The following is an 18519-nucleotide window of genomic DNA, read 5'->3' as shown; positions in this document are numbered from 1 at the left end:
GGGAAATACTAACTTGTTAAGATCCATTAATTCATGCAATAATCAACAGATATAAATAGAAAACACAACATATATAGAAAACAAAGTAAATACAAAAAAGAAATACATGTGAACCGTTAAAAAAATAAAACAACAAAGTCAATTAAAGCTTTTTAAAAAAGGCATTTTGAAAAATATTTTCCAAGATAGAGAAAAAAAGCACTAAATGACTAAAACTTTCACATTAAATGAATTTGCACTGCCATTTTATTTTTTCCAATATATATCTTTTCATCAAATCGATATTTTTTCTTTTTCTATCTAGTGGCGCTGGCATCCAGCGAACAAAGTCCCGTGGTGATCATCGCCATCGTGTCTGTGGCGGCGCTGGTCATGCTGCTTTCCATGGGAGTGGGACTGCACATCTGGAGGAGGTAAAGCTCTTTATATCCGCACGTACACGCACGGCATGATTAATTCTGTCTGCACAGCACGTCCGCCGTATGTTTTAATCGCCTCAAAAAAATGTCACACAAACCCACGTTTGCCAGGGACAAACACTGACTCATGGGCTCGGTGTCTGTCTAATCCCGATTACACTAATCCCAAAATAAAAGGAGTCCTGCTATTGAAGGAATCCATGAATATCGCATTGAAAAATGGTGTAATGGACATTATTTGAGTATGTTTCATCAGGTATGTTTTCCCAAATGGACAAGTGATTGAATTGAGGGTGTACACGGATTTTAAAATTTCAAATTTAGGCAATATTTACAGATAATTTAGGGGTTACAATGCCTGGAAATCAAGGGAAATCTAAAAAAATACATCTGTTAGAAACACGAATCACGACTTCAGTAAAATGTTCATTAGAAATGAAATTGTCAAAATGTAATAATCAGAAAAGAATTAGTAAAATTGGCCCTTCGTGATATTTTTTCACCCAATGATCAACGTCCAATTATACTTAAGATGTGAATTAAATTGAACTAATTACATTTAATTAATAATTCTTATTAGTAGTAGACGTCCAATATATTTGTCTCTTGCTGTCAATGGCAGTCAATGACTTAAAAATCTAAAGTTTTTTTAAATCTTATTCATTCTGTGATTCTAGTTTTGCTATAAAGAGGAATCTACATTCATTGAGATTAATCCAAATTAAATTAAAATGAATTGAGATTAATCTCAATTAAATTAAAATGAATTGAGATTAATCTCAACTCAATTAAAATGACTTGAGATTAATCTCAATTCAATTAAAATGAATTGAGATTAATCTCAATTAAATCAAAATGATTTGAGATTAATCTCAATTCATCTATACTGTTGATTTTTTTTATTTTACTTTTTCTCAATTTCAAACTATTTTTTGAACAGATTTACTTCATTCAGTCCAATAGATTGAAAAGATGAACTCATTCACCACCATTAAGGGTTGTAGATGTCAACTAATTAGTGAAATATGATAGGTGAACATGACAGACGTGTGCGCCGACATAGAAACCGAGGAAAATGTTCTTTTGGCAGAATAGTCACATCACGCTTTGTGAATAATAATAATCCTTATCTTCCCTGCCTTTTTTTCTCCACATCGCTGCATTCCATTCAAAGAGCTTCTCCATTGTTCACCAGTGCTGCAGCATTATCTTGCTCTTATTGTTTTGTGTGGAGACAAGGAACGGAATGGCCTGATGCCTCAATTATCGGCCTCTTGGGTTCAGCTCGGAGACACGGCCGGAGACTCTCAGATGTTCCGATCGGGCTCGCTCGGATGGCTAAGTCTCTAGTCAGTGTTGTTATTGCAGTGTCGTACGCTGTATTAAGCACACATCACAACAGTAAATGAGAATGTTTGGTCCAGTGGTCAAGAGAGGAAGAAGTTTTGGTGTCTGACAAAGTTTGATCGAGCCGAGTTGGAGGGCATTGACCGAACATTTTCCCAGAAGCTCAGCCTTGACTGGTCAGTGAAAAGGATGGCTTACCCTTCAGTGGTCACAACACTGAGCGGGAGAGTGATTGAGTGGCTGCGTGGCTGCAGGGTCAAAGTGTCAGGGGATTGGAGGAGGAACAGGAAGTGGGCCTGTGTTTACCGCTGACTTAAAGGAGAGTTGTGCAGAAATGACACTCTGTCACATCTTCATTTTGACTGTCTTTTGTTATACTCTGTATTTTTGCTGGGTTAGCATTATGTTTATACTAATACGGCCTATTCTGCACTATGCATACATTAGCTTGTGTTGCGTGTATGTATACATGGATACACGTCTTATTTATATTCTTGTTCGATGGAAATGAAATCAATCCATGACGAAAATGATCTTAAATCAATTAATTGTATCCTTCAAAGTAATTTTGAAGAACTTAGAAGTCCCCGATGACAGATGTTCACCAGTTAATCGAGACATCTGGCCTAATGCGTGATATCTATGCTTATGTTTTTCATTCCGTCTCGCTTACACACCCCTGCATTTCTTCTCCTGCATTTAATAATGGAGACAAAATTGGCAAGCCACTGCGCACATTGACAAACATATTTACTGTGGGAGGACCGTTTTTTTTTAAATCAGATCAGGACTAGTGATTAAATACGTATTCTCTGCCAGCCGTTTTAATGCGAACTACTTCACTGCCACTAACGACGTTCGGCGTCCTAACAATTTTGACACTTTGAGTCCAAACGGTTGAGAGACGTCAATCGCCGTCCATGGGCATTTTCTGGCGCAGTACTGAATGGCGCGTGTCTTCTTCCCAGCAGCGTCTGCTCAAGCTCGTCCAATGTAGCTCCTGCTAACGTGGTGCTGCTTTCGACATCCTTCTCCACTCTTCCTCCTCCTCCTCCTCCTCTTCTCTCTCCTCTTCCTCCCTTCACACAGCTGATGCCCAGGTACACTTGGCATGCATTCCCCACTCCTCCATCCCCTAAATCTGCCTTTTTAGTTCCCTGCAGTCCTCTTGCCAGTGCAATTTTATCCCCTTAGTGCTTTCCCGTCTCTTTCTTTTGCTTTGCGCGTACAAATAAAATGCAAATAAATTCAAGACGCATCTTTTTCCTCCTTTCCGTCAAGCTCTTTGGCCCATTTTCTTGTAAAAAGCTGCACCCCAGCCCAGCATGTTATAAAAGGCACTTGAAAAGTGCCAGTTTTTGGGATTAATAACCAAAAAGGGTACCCTTTTTTTTGTTTTAAATCATATTTGACGTTTTGAGAGTATTCAAGCTAGGCGGACGACTTAACCCTGCTGTGATGATGCACCCTTGATGCACGCTTAATACGTTGCAAATCCGTGGACTTCATAAAAAGATGAATGGAAATTGTCAGTGATAGACATTCAATCCATTTCTAATGGGACAAACTGAATTACATACAACTTGACTATAAGTCATACCTATATTACTGCCATACCTGTCACCTGTACGGTTTCCTGTATTTTATACGTTTTTTGATCATTTCAAATTGTGTACGCCGTATAACAACTTTTGTACGGGATTTTTTAAGTACAGTTTTTGTAAAACCGATCTGGTTTTACCCATTTCAGCAATAATCCAGATCGTCTCAGTCACTGGTGGCAGATGAAAACGTAATCGTTGACTGCTATTATTGTCATGCTTTAAGCATGATATACGCATGCTCATTCCCCTTCCACACCGCCTTTTCACTATATAAATATAGTGTGTCAACAAGCAATGTACCCATAGAGTCCTGCTGTGAGCGTAATACAGCGACATTGGATTGGATAACTTTATTGGATTGGATAACTTTTTTCATCCCGTATTCGGGAAATTTCATTGTGCCAGTAGCAAGAAAAGGCATAGTTATAAGTTAGACAGTACAACAAAGCAAAGCACAAAGTACAAAGCAAATCAAAGTAAATGGGATCATTAAGAATCATCTACAGATCTTGAATTTACTGCATACTGATTGGGCACCCCATCCACTTTGGAGAAAATTCTAGACTTTTTAGTGCGCCCTATGTTTGTAAATATGTGCCGCATTGCATTTGTACATTTAAATTTTAAATCGGTTAATAAGGAGAATTGCAATCATTAAAAGGGACAGAAATTGGCCGTATGTACTGCTCATTTCTGTTTGTTAACTCATTGGCCGCCATTTGAAATATTTGGGGTCGTGTCGGAAATTTTGGATGTCTATCACCATTGGGTGAACTTAATTTAGTTTTCATTTTTAATGTAAAGTGTTGCAGGTGCGGCCAAAATTTACACTCGTTGACTATCAAAGTAATCATTTTTTGGGGAGATTGAGATAGTTTAGATGTTCTCACTCCGTTCTATTTTCAGTTTGCGGACAAACGTCCCAATACTTTGTCAGTTTTGCAGTCTTTGTTGCCAACACGTTCCCTTGCTTCTTCCCCCGCCGACGTCTCTGTGATCTTGTTTTCCCCGGGTCGCATTATGCCCCCCAACCCTCTTTCGTCCTCCAATCTCGCCTTTCCCCGCACTCCCTTGTCTATCAATTCTCCTTTCGGCCTCGTCTTGTGCGGCAGCGCATGCCCCGAGGATTTCCGTTGCATGTGTCTGCTGGTGTGTTTTGACAGACAGGGCCTTGACCTTGTCGCAGACCCCGCTGTTACACAGGCTGAGGGATGTGTCAGCCTCATCCTCGATCACGGCTCCCCACGAGAACACTCAGGCGGCGACGCGCAAAGACCTGAAAAAAGGAAGTGGTGGCATGTCTCGAAAATGTGCTCCCAGGCTGCACTTCACAACCTTAACATGAAGAGGAATTTGGGGACAAATAGGCAGCAAAGCAAACACACTCGATGAATGATCGTTGTTTGGATCAGTCTTAGTGTGATCGTGCTTTTATTTCGAGTTTCATCATCACAGTATGTAGATTTCAAAAGCAAAAAATTAAGTTCATGTTTTGTTTTTTATATAACCTCGAGTTAAAATTGCAATTTAGTGCAGTTTAAAAAAAGAAAACCCTTCAAATTTAGAAAAAACTGAACATGAATTTGAAAAGCACGTAAAGTTTTACTAACATTTTTTTTACATGTGGAAAATATCTTTATTAGGTTTTTCATTTTATATTAAGTTAAAAAAAAACAATCCTTACTTCTATTTTGCAATAACTGAACCTCGATTTAAAAATGGTGAAAATTTAAATAGCTTTATTTGCTTTTATAAGATATATATTGAGTAATTATTATAAGTAGTTGCAACACTTTTTGATTTGTAGTCATTAAAATTAAAACACTTTTTAATTTTAAAATGTTTAAAAGAATAAAAATCACAAATAAGCCTAATTTTTAATTTTTATTGTAAGATAATTATGAACTGATTAGAATTAACACATTTATGAAATAATACATTATTCAATTAAAAAGAACTGTATATCTTTTAAAAATGTTATAGCATTTTTCACCCTTAGATTAAAACAAATACAAACTTAGATTTAGAAGTACCACACTATTTTACCCTATATACTATTTGTATTGCCCGCTATTGACGACAATAATTGTCAAATCCATTTGAAGTGAGCAGACTGGCTGCCAGCCTTTGTGGTTCAAAGGGATTGGACATCTTCTAGTGACAAACTAAAGGAAGCGAGCCAAAGGTGGCTGCGGCATATTGGAACACATATCAACGTCATCCGACTATATTCAGGTGGAGCGTGATGCCCCAAATCATACGAGTGGGTGAAGAGAGAGGACACGGGTTTGACCTCTGCTGAACCGCAGTCAAGAGGCTTGGCTTTTATGTGATTTGTTTACGCTTTTATTGAACAAAAAAATGATTGCTAGTAAAGGAAAGTGATGGAAAGCCTGTTAAAGGATGATCCTTTGCTTTTTTTTTTGCTCCCGTCCTCAAGGATACTCTTGATAGTCCCTCTGTGGGCTCTGTTTAATTTATATTAGGAAATGATTTATCTTGCCTTTCCATTTTGTTGTTCTATAAAACATGGTTAGTTGACACAATTATGATCCCTGTCAATGTATGGGATGATTGTGTCTGTAAACGCAGTTGATCTGGCATATAAATGTCGCTAAGGCAAACTTGGGGTGGAATAAGATGGGGGAATTTGTTGTGTGAGTGTGTAGATGTCGTTTTTGGAATATTAGGTATTCAAGACTGCCATTGACGGGGATACATGTCCAATTTATTTGAATTTTGGTCATAAGAAAAAGTGGGGTGAGGTTTACTACTGAGTGCATGCTAAAAATATATGTGCCCTTTCTTGAGGTACCTTTATAGTAATAGTAGTAGTTTTGATTTTTTTCCACTGAATTTTTTATTACATTTAAAAATTAAGTCAAAACATTAGTGTGATAAAAAGGGGAAAACATAACTTTTAGAAAAGTAAGAAAGAATTTTTTGGGGGTTGTTTGTTTTTATTTAAAGAAAAATAACCTCCCCAGATCCAACAATTATTTTTTTAAAACAATTGAAACATTTTTCTCTTTTTTGTTCATTAAAAATTAGACATTTAACTACTTTGAAAAGAGAATATTTATTAGTATTCATATACATATTTTAATTTACATTTAAAAACGCATTTCATATCTACTGCAGTTGTTTAATTTAAATGTTTGCCACCGGTAGACGTCAAATCCATTTGAACTGGAAGCGAATAAATCTCGTTCATTGCCGCCGACCGTCCCACCACAAATGCATTGGACTTCCGTCACCGGCAATGGCAGCCGTAGGGTCAGAATACATCAAATTGCTGTTGTTTTGAAAGGGGAGATGTGTGAAATACATCCCCCTCTTGTGTGTTCAACAATAGTCCATCTCTTCATGTTGGATGGCTGTGTAGGTGCCTGTGGCACTGTCAAATCAGAGAAAATTTCCACTTGTTCAGCCTCAGATCCATCTCTCGCTCATCAACGCCATGGCATCAAGGGGGGCCTTCTGTATTACTCTTCTGTATCTTCCATCACCGCGCTCGGCGGTCTCATCTTTGCTTTGCCTCATCTCACAGTTATTGCACATTCCGTGTAAACGAGTGCGTAGCAAGATAAACAGCGTCTGGTGCTTGTTTGTGTCTCCCGACTGGGATGGAATGCACTCTGATGTCTTTCTGTCTTTGTTTCGCTTTTTAGACAATGCGGCTACAGCAAAGCCTCTCAAGAAGGAGACGAGGAACTTTACTTCCAATGTAAGTGACTTTTTTTTTGTCCTCTACTTTCATGAATGTGTAGGCACGGATGCACGTCAGCAACCGCATTCCGCATAAAAAAAAATGATTTTTTTGGTCAATGCTGGAATGCAAACAGCTGTACAATGATGTGGAATCATTTTACACTATTATACTATCCTGGATGGAGGAACGATTCGACAACTTTTGAGTTGAGAATCTCCAGGAATACTTAAGTCCTGCGCTATGATATGAAAATGATGTGAATTATTGTATGGATGATGTGAACGATATTAAGTTATGTTGGAATCATGTTGTGTGAATAATGCGGAATGAGGTGGATTAAGGGTCAATGTTGTGAGGAAAAAATACCGAATGATCTGGATCAAGGATAAATGTTGTGAAGAAAAATATTGAATGATGTGGAAAAATGACAATGTGGTGAAATGGTGTGTAAATTATGTTGCATGACATGGAAAAATTGGAAGGATGTGAAATATTGTTAAATGATGTTGGTAAAAGTTGACAGTGGAATCATGATGGAAGTATATTGCATGAAATGGAGTGGTGCTGAATGATGTGGAGAAATATTGAAATGATGCTGGGAAAATATAGGATGATGTGAAAATATGTAGAATGAATGTGTGATATTTTGTTGAATGATGTTGGAAAATGGTGAAGGTGAAATGAGTATAAAAGTATGTTGCATGAAATGGAGTGGCCCTGAAATGATGTGGACAAATGTTTAAATGAGGTGGCAAAAAATTGTACAATGTTGAATAATGAATAATGTGAATGTATGCAGATTGAATTTGGAATGTGCAAAGATGTTTAATGTATGTTTTATGGTATGTGAAAAGGAATGGATCTTAATTATGTGGAATAATGGACAATGTTGTGTCAAATAATATGGAATACTGTGAAATGATGTGGAATTATTTTGGAAATATGCTGTTTGAAATGGAATGATGCTGAATGATCTGGAGTAATTTTACATGTAGTAGAAAGATGTTGAATAATGGATGACATGAAAGTAGGTAGATTGGATTTTTTGAATCAAGCTGCATGAGGTGAAAAACTGTCGAATATTGTATACCGGTATTGACTGAAGAGGAATAAGTCTGTGAAAAAATGTTGATTTGGAATATTCTTAGGTTGTTTTTTTTTAGGTTGAGTATTGTCGTCTAGAAGAGTACGATGCGCTAAAGTTGAATTTTCCTTTCACATGAATAGGACTATTGAAAAGTGAAAAACAACAACACATTGTGGGGGAACCGTACATTTTTGGAATAGGAAAAATACAACTATCACGGGAACATGAGGAGGAGCACAAGTGAGCGTGTAGAAGGAGGATGGTGCTGAAAATGCTCAAAGCATTCACACAGTTCTAGGTGTTGGGAGCAGAATTTGATTAGGACGCAGTGAAATAAGGAGAGCAAGAATTAGCGAGAAAAGGACTAAAAGTCAAAAGTGAGAGATGGGGATTCCAAAACTGGCTTTTGTCCACGTTTTACAAAAATATAATAATAAAAAAAGAAAAACCCTCCTCACTTAGCTCCCAGTAGGCTTTTTGTCTGGACAGTGACTGAATGGGGGTACTTTGACATATCTCCGCTGGTTGTGCTCGTGTGTACGTGTACAGCAAAGCTTTGCTTAAGTGGTAATTGTGTGCTTAGACTTTTCCTTTTGTGTGTACACGCTTTTGTAAATGTAGTGCGCGTGTGCATGCTCATTTGCGTTATTTAATCTCCCAGCATGCTGAGCCCTCGGGAGGGGTTTGGGAGCACTGTTTCTGATGAATAATGAGCCAAAGCCATGCGGCTGGGAATTCAATCTGACCAAACAAAGACATGCCAAAAAGCCGACCGACGCACGTACACGCAATTGGCCTGCTTTAAAAAATAAAAACAACAACATAAATAAATAACGTTCTTATGGAGGACATGGACACACGCATAAATAGACTCTAAGATGGATTTTTGTTCTCTTTAGCTATAGTGCCGTTTTTGGACTCCCGTGGGTCGGGATTGAGAGATTAAAGTATAAGTGCTGTGATATAGTTTGTTGGCACTTTTGCGTGTCACCCTTAAGCGTTTGGCTGCCATTGACGGTGATGACGGCTATTTTGAATGAGTGTTTGTACCCTAATTATGAATATGGTTCTCACGTAATTGGGTTGTCGATTATAATGCTGCACCGATACCATTTTGTGGCTACTTGTGACAAACTCATTGAAATTCACAACAGAAATATGACGATAGTACAATATTTGTTTTGTTTTTTCCATCTGAAATTCAAAAGTTGAGTGCCTTTGAAAACTTCTAATAGTTTAAACTTACGTTCTACTGCCACTTGCTAAAGAACAGACTCAAGTAGAAATATACTTGTTCTTCCTGATCAAAATAATCGAACCTTTCATTTTGTAGTCTCATAGAAATATGGTCATAAAATTCAGTATTATGGCTTTGGGTTTAAGAGTCAGACTTAATTGACATGGCACGTAACACGATGTGGCGTTCACACCGCCGGCCAATGGCTGCCCGGGACAAAAAGCCAAAACGCAAAAAGCATTATCACGCCTAGCGATCTCGATCCTATTTTCCCGATGATTTCCCCAGATGCTTTGCCTCGCTGTTGCGCTTGCCGTTTTTCCATCGCAATCACTTTAAACAATATCCAAACCTGCTTTATTAAAGCAGATTGCAGATGAGCCTGGATCCCGTTCCGCATCGGCCCCGTGCTTGAATTTGAGGTCACGCTGTGGGCGAATGTGAAAGCGGTGATGAAAGCCAGGTCAAAGGAAAGCCATACTCGGTTAAATTATTAAAATCACTAAGCGTGATATATGCCGGACATTGGTTTTCTCATTTCTTTCTGGCCAAGAGTAGTATTGTTTGCAGCGTTCCAAGTCTGCACACCATTAACTCAAATTCGCGCTTGTGAGCACTTTGCAGTCTATTGTTAATTTGGATTTTCCATTTAAGGCAATTCACATAGCCAGCATGATGTCTAGTTTATAAATCACGGCTGTATTCGCTCAGTTTAAGATGCCATAAAAACCGAGTTAGTATAAAATTGAAATCTTCCAAGACATTTTCATTTGCTTTCACGTCATACCTGCATGGCTTGTTTAAATTTGAAAGATAACCATTATTTTTTTTATGTTTATTACAGTAAGATTGTTTTATGTTGAAAAATGATGCATTGAGAAAAGTGTATGTGTATTTTATCACAGTATCATTGTTTACCAAAACAAAAGCAAAATGTTGATGTTTAGTAGAAGTAGCAGTCGTACTCGTTGTAATTTAAGGGTGAACAGGAAAGATTACGGTATGACAGGGAAGATTAAGTTAACTGTTAACTCTTTGACTACGATTGACGGTAATACACAGGAAATCTATTTTGACTAGGAGGGCTGGCAGCAATTTCTCACCATGAACGGCAGCCAAAGACTTTTTTTTCCTTCTTTTTCTCAATTCAAACCCAACAATTTCAAAAAAATAAAAATGTATATTTTTCCCTTTTTGCACAGATAAGTACTTTTTAAATCATTTAAAAATAGTGATCTTTTGTTGTCCTTTTTAGTTCATATAAAACCAAAGGTTTAATGATATGTACTTTTTTAGACTGTAAAAAGTGAATATTATCTACATTTTAAAGGCTAAGGAATTTGTGAACATTTACTGTTTTTTCCCTTTTTTTGGTTTTCTTAATATAAATTACAATAACTAACTAACTATCATTGAAAATAGATAAAGGAGTATCTTAGTCTAGAATATTAAAAGAGTAAAGAGAGCATTTACTTTGAAGAGGCTCAAGACAATTTATTAAATATTAGATAAAAATGTATTTGAACAAATAACAGACTAAATGACTATATTGCCATTTAATTTGGTGAATCATGGCAACCTTATCCTTCAGTCGCTCCTGGCAGTGAAGCGGTTACCCCTGAAAATAATCACCCAAGCATCCAACGAAGCATGTCTATGTCGGAGCGCGTCTTTGAAAGTTCTGAGCCTTTTTTGCAAGCTTATGTTTTATAGGACACCCGTGCGACACCACCTTTAAGTTTTAAGCCACTATGATGTTAGAAAACCCAATTTGACAGAGAAGCGCCTTCAATTTCTTGCCTAAAATTGAAAGGGTTTCCTTAGCTTTATAATAGGCGACAGCGGCATATACGCGGGTGCGCTTGTACGCATATGTGTGTGCTGGATCGATAAACCGTTATGAGGCAGCCGGTATAGTATTCCTCAGCTCGATCCGGAGCTGTAATCACATTTCAAAGACCCTGTCCGGCTTTTGGAAACCCACCTGCTCTTTTCCACGAAGATTATCCTTAACAGGCACTAACAAAGGTCATCTAATTGAGAGCTACACGCTGCTGGTTAATGGTTATTGGCTGTGTGCCGGTCACTTTATTTGCTATTTGTTAGCCCTTGGTAAACACAACCGGCAGTTGATGAAGGAAACAAGAGTCTGGTGGAGAAAATGGCTGGCTGTTTTGAGTTTGTTTAGAAAGGAGAAACAGTCGGGGTCAATAGTACCGCTTCAATTATCTGCTATCATTTTCAATGCTCTCATTATCTACACAGCCAGCTCAGTTGTGGTCCTTGAATAAAATCATCCCGGGTGATGGCACATGATCACCTGCATATATTTGCCTCTTTGTGTTAGTTTGTAATTGGTGCAGATTTTAGAAGGCCTGCTACCACTGTTTTGAAAGAAAAGTAATTGATGTAGAGACATCGTTTGGCAAGAAAATGTCCAAATGATTTTATCTCAAATTCTTAACTCATTGCATGGATGCAAAGAGCTGGATGTGCAATTTTCTACTAAACTACCATCAATAGCACAAATTAAGCCTGCAGCATGGGTATAGTTAATGCGAGGAAACAAAATGACAAGAATTATGACTGAATGAGCACCCGAATTCAAATATTTGACATATTTCTAACTAAAGTGACCATTGAATTTTTCCTCTCGTCATACCGCCTACCCTGAAAATTTGTGTTGTGACCGTTGACCTCATGAGCTCAAAATATATTCACTTCTTGATATTCTTGCATATCCTGCAAGTTTGACGCATCCCTTCATTCGTTCCTGAGTTATCATGATCACATATATATTTATGACCTCTGTGAGCATTGACCTTATGACCCCCAAATTTAGTTACTTTCATATGACACGCTTATCCTCCAGTGTAATAAGCCCTTTATCTGTTCTTGAATGACAAACTATGAGAATCAATTAAAACATTGAAATAGAGAAAATACATCTAAAATCAAACTGAACTGTAATGAAACATCCCCAAATTACTGTATTTTAACCTTGTTCCGCAATCATTTTCTAACAGCTAAAATGTTAATGCCATAACAGCAAATGATATCAATTTTACATGAGGTGATGAGTTAACTTGCAAAAACTAGTGATTAATCGACTCTCAAAATATAATCTAAGATGGTAGCCTTATCTTTTCGTAATATAGCATTCTGAGATGATTGAAAAAGACAGTACACATGGTCGAAAAATATCTTATGCCTTGCGGAAGGAGCTTAAATTTGTATGAGCTTATCATTTAGTCACATTTAATGCTTGCCTAAAATGGATTGACAGACACACAGTGGCAGAAAATGTCTGATTTTTTTTTCCTGTTTTCTTTTCATGCTCGCACTAACATACACACTGATATGATTTTGAATTTGTTCAGTCAAAATCCCTACACGGAGAACCTACATCGACCCAGAGACATGTGAAGATCTCCTGCAGGCGATCCACGCTTTTGCCAAGGAGTTGGACAACTCCAGCATCAAGATTGAGAGAATTGTTCACACAGGTACTCCCTTATCGTATACCTACCTCCTTTTCTAAGGCGACCTGACCTATATCCTTTTTTTAGGCGACTTTGGCGAGGTGTGTCGCGGCTGTCTGAAGTTGCCCAGCAAGCGAGAGCTGCCCGTGGCCATCAAAACATTACGAGCCGGCTGCTCGGAGAAACAGCGGCGCTCCTTCCTCAGCGAGGCCGGCATCCTCGGGCAGTTTGACCATTCCAACATCATCAGACTCGAGGGGGTCGTCACCAGCGGTAAGAGAGATCAGAAATGGAGTGTTAGGGTTTTAAGTGAATCAAAGAAAGCTTGGGGTGCTTCTTAGAGCTCAATGTTGGTGTAAAGCACAGATATAGAATTTTGCCTGGGAAGCAGTGTCAGAATGGGGCTGGCTCAACCTGTTTGAAATGGCACAGAATGATCACATTCCTGTCAACCACGGCCAATTTCTCCCCTTATTAAGTGATAATAAACTGTGCTAATGATAAAAAAAGTATAAAATACGGGAAAAACGGATAAGTTGACAGGTATGTGATCATCTTTCACTGTCTTTGATGGCAAAAGATTTCTAATCCATTTTGGTCATGATGGTCTCCAGCGTAAATCTAAAATTGAGCCTCATCAAAACCGTGACCGGACGTTTCGTCGAAAGACGTTTGGTCGACCGGACGTTTGGTCGAACGGACGTTTGGTCGCCGGGTTCACTCGCTGTCAAATTATGACAGAGAGTTTACTGTTGATATTTGGATATTAGATATTTAGATATTAAACTCACTCTCTCTCATGATTATAATTTTGAGAGCTGGTTTCAACAGTAACAACCCGGCGACCAAATGTCCGTTCTACCAAATGACCGTTCTACCAAACGTCCGGAGACCAACCGTCTTTCGACGAAACGTCCAAGTACCATCAAAACAGGAGAAAACCGTTTTTTTACTGTATTTATAAATAATTTGGTACCCCGCCTCCGACCTGTACTTAGCTGGAATAGTCTTCAGCACCCTCGGGATTCTCGTGGGAATTAGATGTACAGAAGAGTTTCTCTGTGGTCAATGTGAACACCTTTTTAAAGCAGGTCTGATTCATCTATCACCATCAACCACTATCAGAGTATGACAACCTTTTAGATTGAAGATGCTGTTGGTCAAAGTAGCAATTCAGAAAAGGGTAGAAAATAGTAGAATTGGTATTTCAATATACGATGTCCAGAGGGGGTCAACCTTGTGGCGAGTAAGGACCGAAATGAAAATTAAGCGAGTGTTCTGGACAGCAGAAAATTGGAAAGAGTTCCCAGACACTGTGAGGGAATCAACACTCACAGCGAGGAAGACTTTACCGCCCGACGGAAGGTGGGGAAAAAGGTGTAAGAGCGTACGGCGAGTGCTTGAGTGGAGGCCCCCACGCCGACAGCCCAGCGACATAAGGGCCCAGACGGAGAGCCGTTGACCCCCCGCAGTGAAAACAGGATGGAAAGACCAAGTTGAGGCCAGAAAGAGACACCATCATCTGCTACGAGGTGGAGGTTAATGGCAAAAGCAGGTGAGAGGAGACGCTTAAAGAGTTTGTAAAGTTTTTGTGATGCTGGCGTGGGCACGACGCCCGGACACACTGCGCTCAGTGGGATGGCAGCAGATGTGTCGGTACAGTAATTGGTGCTAGAGACTCAGTGGGACCCCGGGATGTGCTCCAATCTCACCCTCGCACATGCACGCCGCCGCAGTGCGTGTCACACAAACACCGAAGCGTTGTGCGTTTTGACTGTATTGGCGAGCGCGCACCAGTCATGCGGTTCCGATGGAGGACACGCGCATGCTGTTTGGCTAGGACTCACCAGTTGAGACAAGAGTAAATACTGCGAATGTGAACTAGCTAATGGCCAAAGATGGCTTCTATTGGGGGGCAATTGCTAAGGCTGCTCCACTGTGATTTTGAAGTTTTGAGACAAGGTTGACAGGGCGGAAATGTTGATCAATTTGACCTAAGTTGGAGCACTACGGACCTTGTTTAACTGACGTTTGCACTCTTGTCTAAGCTTTGCAAATTTTCAGGTGAATCCATAACTTAACATATTATTGGCCATGGTTTTATGATGTTTTGATCAGTTTGATAGCTAATTGGGGTTGGACCACTATTGGATTGGATTGGATAACTTTATTCAGGAAATTTCATTGTCACAGTAGCAAGAAGTTGAGGATGCAGAAATAGGAAAGGCATTTTAGACATAAATAGATAGGTAATAAGTAAGTTAATAAATAAATAAATACATGAATAAATATATAAATAGATAAGCGTGTTGCTGAAATATATATATATATATATATATATATAGATATATATATAGATATATATATATATAGATATATAGATATATATATATATAGATATATAGATATATATATATATAGATATATATATATATATATATATATATATATATATATATATATATATATATATATATATATATATATATATATATATACATATACATATACATATACATACGTGTACATACACATAGATGTACATGCATACGGTAGGTCCTTTGACCGGTGTAGCCGGTTATTTATCATGATTTAGTATGTAATGATGCATGTTACTGTTGTTTAGACTTGGACCACTATTGCACTGCATTAATTCGACTTTTCCCTGTGAATTGACATTTTAGAATAAGTTCATTTTATTAATGCTTATGTACCCTTGGACCACTATTGCACCAAACTTTAAGAATTTTGAGTGCATCTGAATTTAGTAAGTTCATTTTATTTATGCTCTTTTGCAAAGTATTGCCATATTTGTGAGCTGTTTGTACCACCATTGCAGTACATACCTTTTTTTTTCTTTCGAGCAACAACATTCAATTTACAAGTTAATCCTATTCATCAGATTTTCTGAATGATTCATCCTTTTGAATGTTTTGGACCTCAGTTGAGCTCGGTATATATTTTTTGGAAGTCAACCACAGAAAAAAAAAATACTCTTAATGCTTTTTTTCCATCTCCCCTTGGCTGTCATTCAAGGCCCAATATGAACTGGGATGTCATTGAGATGGAAAAGCTAAACGCCCCTGACCCGTTTGCTCCCACCTTTTCCAAACAGTGCCAAGATGATGCGTAACAGGATTACGGAAAATGCAATGAATAGTTTTGTTGGCTTTTTTGAAGGAAACAGCAGAGGAACCTGTTGCTTTGGAAGCCTCGCTTGTACATTTGCTGATTGCCAGCTGCTATTTTCGGCCCGGCCGGCGAGCGCCATTTCTTTGCTGGCTGGCTGACTGCGTATTTGTGATCTAAAATGGATGATCCAATTATGCCTTCACAGGTGTACTTCAACTCAGACATTTAATCTGATGAAATGTGAAAAGGTATAGACACTGCAGTTCCAGTGTGAGTTGTAAATCATGGTATTGCAAGAGCCTTTACTGTATTTCCTAGGACAGACACAAGATGAGTATTTTCATAGTTTATTCATTGATTATTTTTGCAAAAAATCGACAAATGAGTTCGCGTTTAAATTATGATGTTTACCATTTTAATGGCTTAGGCTTACATTTTTTTACCTGTAAATCGCAATGATGGCAAAACCAATGCGCTGAAAAAAGTTGGATTATTGATATTCATACAAATATGGAACTTCAACCGAAGCATAAGCAAAAAGTAAACTTTAATTTGTAATGTTTCTTTTATAAACTTCAACTCATTGCTTTCCAATCTATTTAAAATGGGAGGGCTGGCCGCAAATGAATGAATCGCTGTCAGGCCTCCCACTTTAAACGGATTGGATAAACTAATTGTATCATTTTGCAAAGCAAATGCGGATCTTTAAAAATATCACTTTTTACTTTTCAAGTTCTTTTCTAACTTTAAAAACAACAAAATCAAACAGAAAATTTACTATTTATTTGCCTTTTTGCTCTGTAAATTCTAAAACAGAAATTCAAAAACTGGAATGTCTTGTTTTTTTCAATAGAAATACATCAAATAAATAAGTGAAATCGCTAAAAATGTGAATTGGAACAATATTCTGGTCAAACACAGTTGTTGATTAATCATAAAAAACGAAAATATGTCATTTCTGCATTCAATAAAGTTCCATCACAATATATTTGCAATTTGTTTCTTCATCATCCCCCGTTAAAACCTGAGGGAAGTTTTATACAGCACAGTCCTTTATTATCTAACGATGGCATTGCTGCTTATTAAATTATGTACTTTATGACAGATTATTTCACTCATCATAAAAGTGGCCGCAAACAAAGCTGTCCCCGCAGTCAGTACCGTTGGGCATTTAAGCGAGGAAACTAATAACAATACTTGGGTTTTACAATTTGATGGGGGCAGAGAAGCGATCAAAACTAAACTAATAGCTCCAGCAAAAAAAACACAAAAAAATGCCAATTCAGCCAGTTTGTTGCAACTTTCATTTAAATAGCAATGCAGCAAGCTGCCAATACCTCTAGCTGTTCTATTGAATTAAACATGGTCACCAAAACACATGGATTATTAATTTGAAGACTAACAAAAACAAAAAACACTTTTCTTTCTTTCATCCTTGTGTTTTTCTTAAAGATTACCTTTCTTTTCATGCTATTATGTTTTTCTGATTTTTTTTTCTTGGTTACCAGACAATGATAGCTGTTCAATTTATGAGAAAGAAAGTGCAAATAGGACAAGGTTCGCTTTTTTGTGTACAAAACATTTACAAAGGTTTCTCAAACAAATGTAGGGATTCTGTCAATTTTGGCCAATAGCAAATATTCATAGAAAATAAATTGGAAAAAAACACTCTTTTGTAAACAACTTTGTGAGGAAGGTTTGAGGCCCAGTTTCAAATGACCCAATGATCAAAAAACGTCTAAAATACGGGAAAAACATCGAAGTTGACAGGTATGCGTTCAATCTATTTTAAATGGATGGGGCGTCTGACAGTAAATTAACCTTTAAGGGGCACATTTTGTCACCCAAAAGCACTGCTACATCACCGCCTGCTGTTTTTCGGCTGTGTAATGTAGAGGAACCTGCACCTGGACCTTGTCCGTGTATTGTGGGCGCGCCTAAGTGTGCGTGAGTGTTTAAGGGTGCTTAAAGTTGCTGAGACAGCCAGAACAGCATGCAGGTTCTTCCAGCTTGGCCACAGTTCACTGAGTGAAGAATGGCTTTGCTACAAATCCCGCAGTGCTGCCAAGGGGACTAGCCTGACTTTATTTCCCCCTCTTTGTGTGTCTCTATTACTCCGCCTACAGTGTGCACTGTTTCCCTTCTTGTACATTCAATCTTGGTTCATTTGTCCTGTTTTGTGTGCAGGAAACACCATGATGATCATCGTGGAGAGCTTGTCCAATGGGGCCTTGGATTCATTCCTTAGGGTGAGTTGGCTTTATTTATATTCCGGGTAGGGAGAGAGCATTTGAGACCTCAACGTAGCTGAGCGGAAATTAAATCAAAAGGATAATTGGGATTAAATATGTTTTAAAATTCAACTGCTTTGACTGGGCTAGACGTGCAATCCACTTGAAATAAGTTGCCCATCCTCTCAGGGTGTCGATTCTGTCAAGCAGTGACTGTAATGCTATTTATAGTCATGTAGAATGTTTATTCAATCCACAGGTGTAAAAA

The 18519-nt window shown here is 38.1% G+C and overlaps 1 protein-coding gene across 2 annotated transcripts in view; it reads left to right on the top strand.

Annotated features, from left to right (window-relative positions):
- Positions 1-18519, top strand: part of epha10 (EPH receptor A10) — a 119456-nt gene that overhangs the window by 91501 nt on the left and 9436 nt on the right. The window contains exons 8-13 of one of the 2 annotated variants that reach the window (XM_077590169.1): positions 305-413; positions 2738-2866; positions 7042-7097; positions 12787-12912; positions 12976-13161; positions 18208-18269. In XM_077590169.1, coding sequence (XP_077446295.1) covers positions 305-413; positions 2738-2866; positions 7042-7097; positions 12787-12912; positions 12976-13161; positions 18208-18269 — 668 coding nt within the window. The remainder of the gene's footprint in view (positions 1-304; positions 414-2737; positions 2867-7041; positions 7098-12786; positions 12913-12975; positions 13162-18207; positions 18270-18519) is intronic. The other variant, XM_077590167.1, reaches the window with a different exon arrangement.

Source organism: Stigmatopora argus, chromosome 21 (genome assembly GCF_051989625.1).
Source record: "Stigmatopora argus isolate UIUO_Sarg chromosome 21, RoL_Sarg_1.0, whole genome shotgun sequence".
NCBI lineage: Eukaryota > Metazoa > Chordata > Actinopteri > Syngnathiformes > Syngnathidae > Stigmatopora > Stigmatopora argus.
This window is presented reverse-complemented; position numbering and strand designations above follow the sequence as displayed.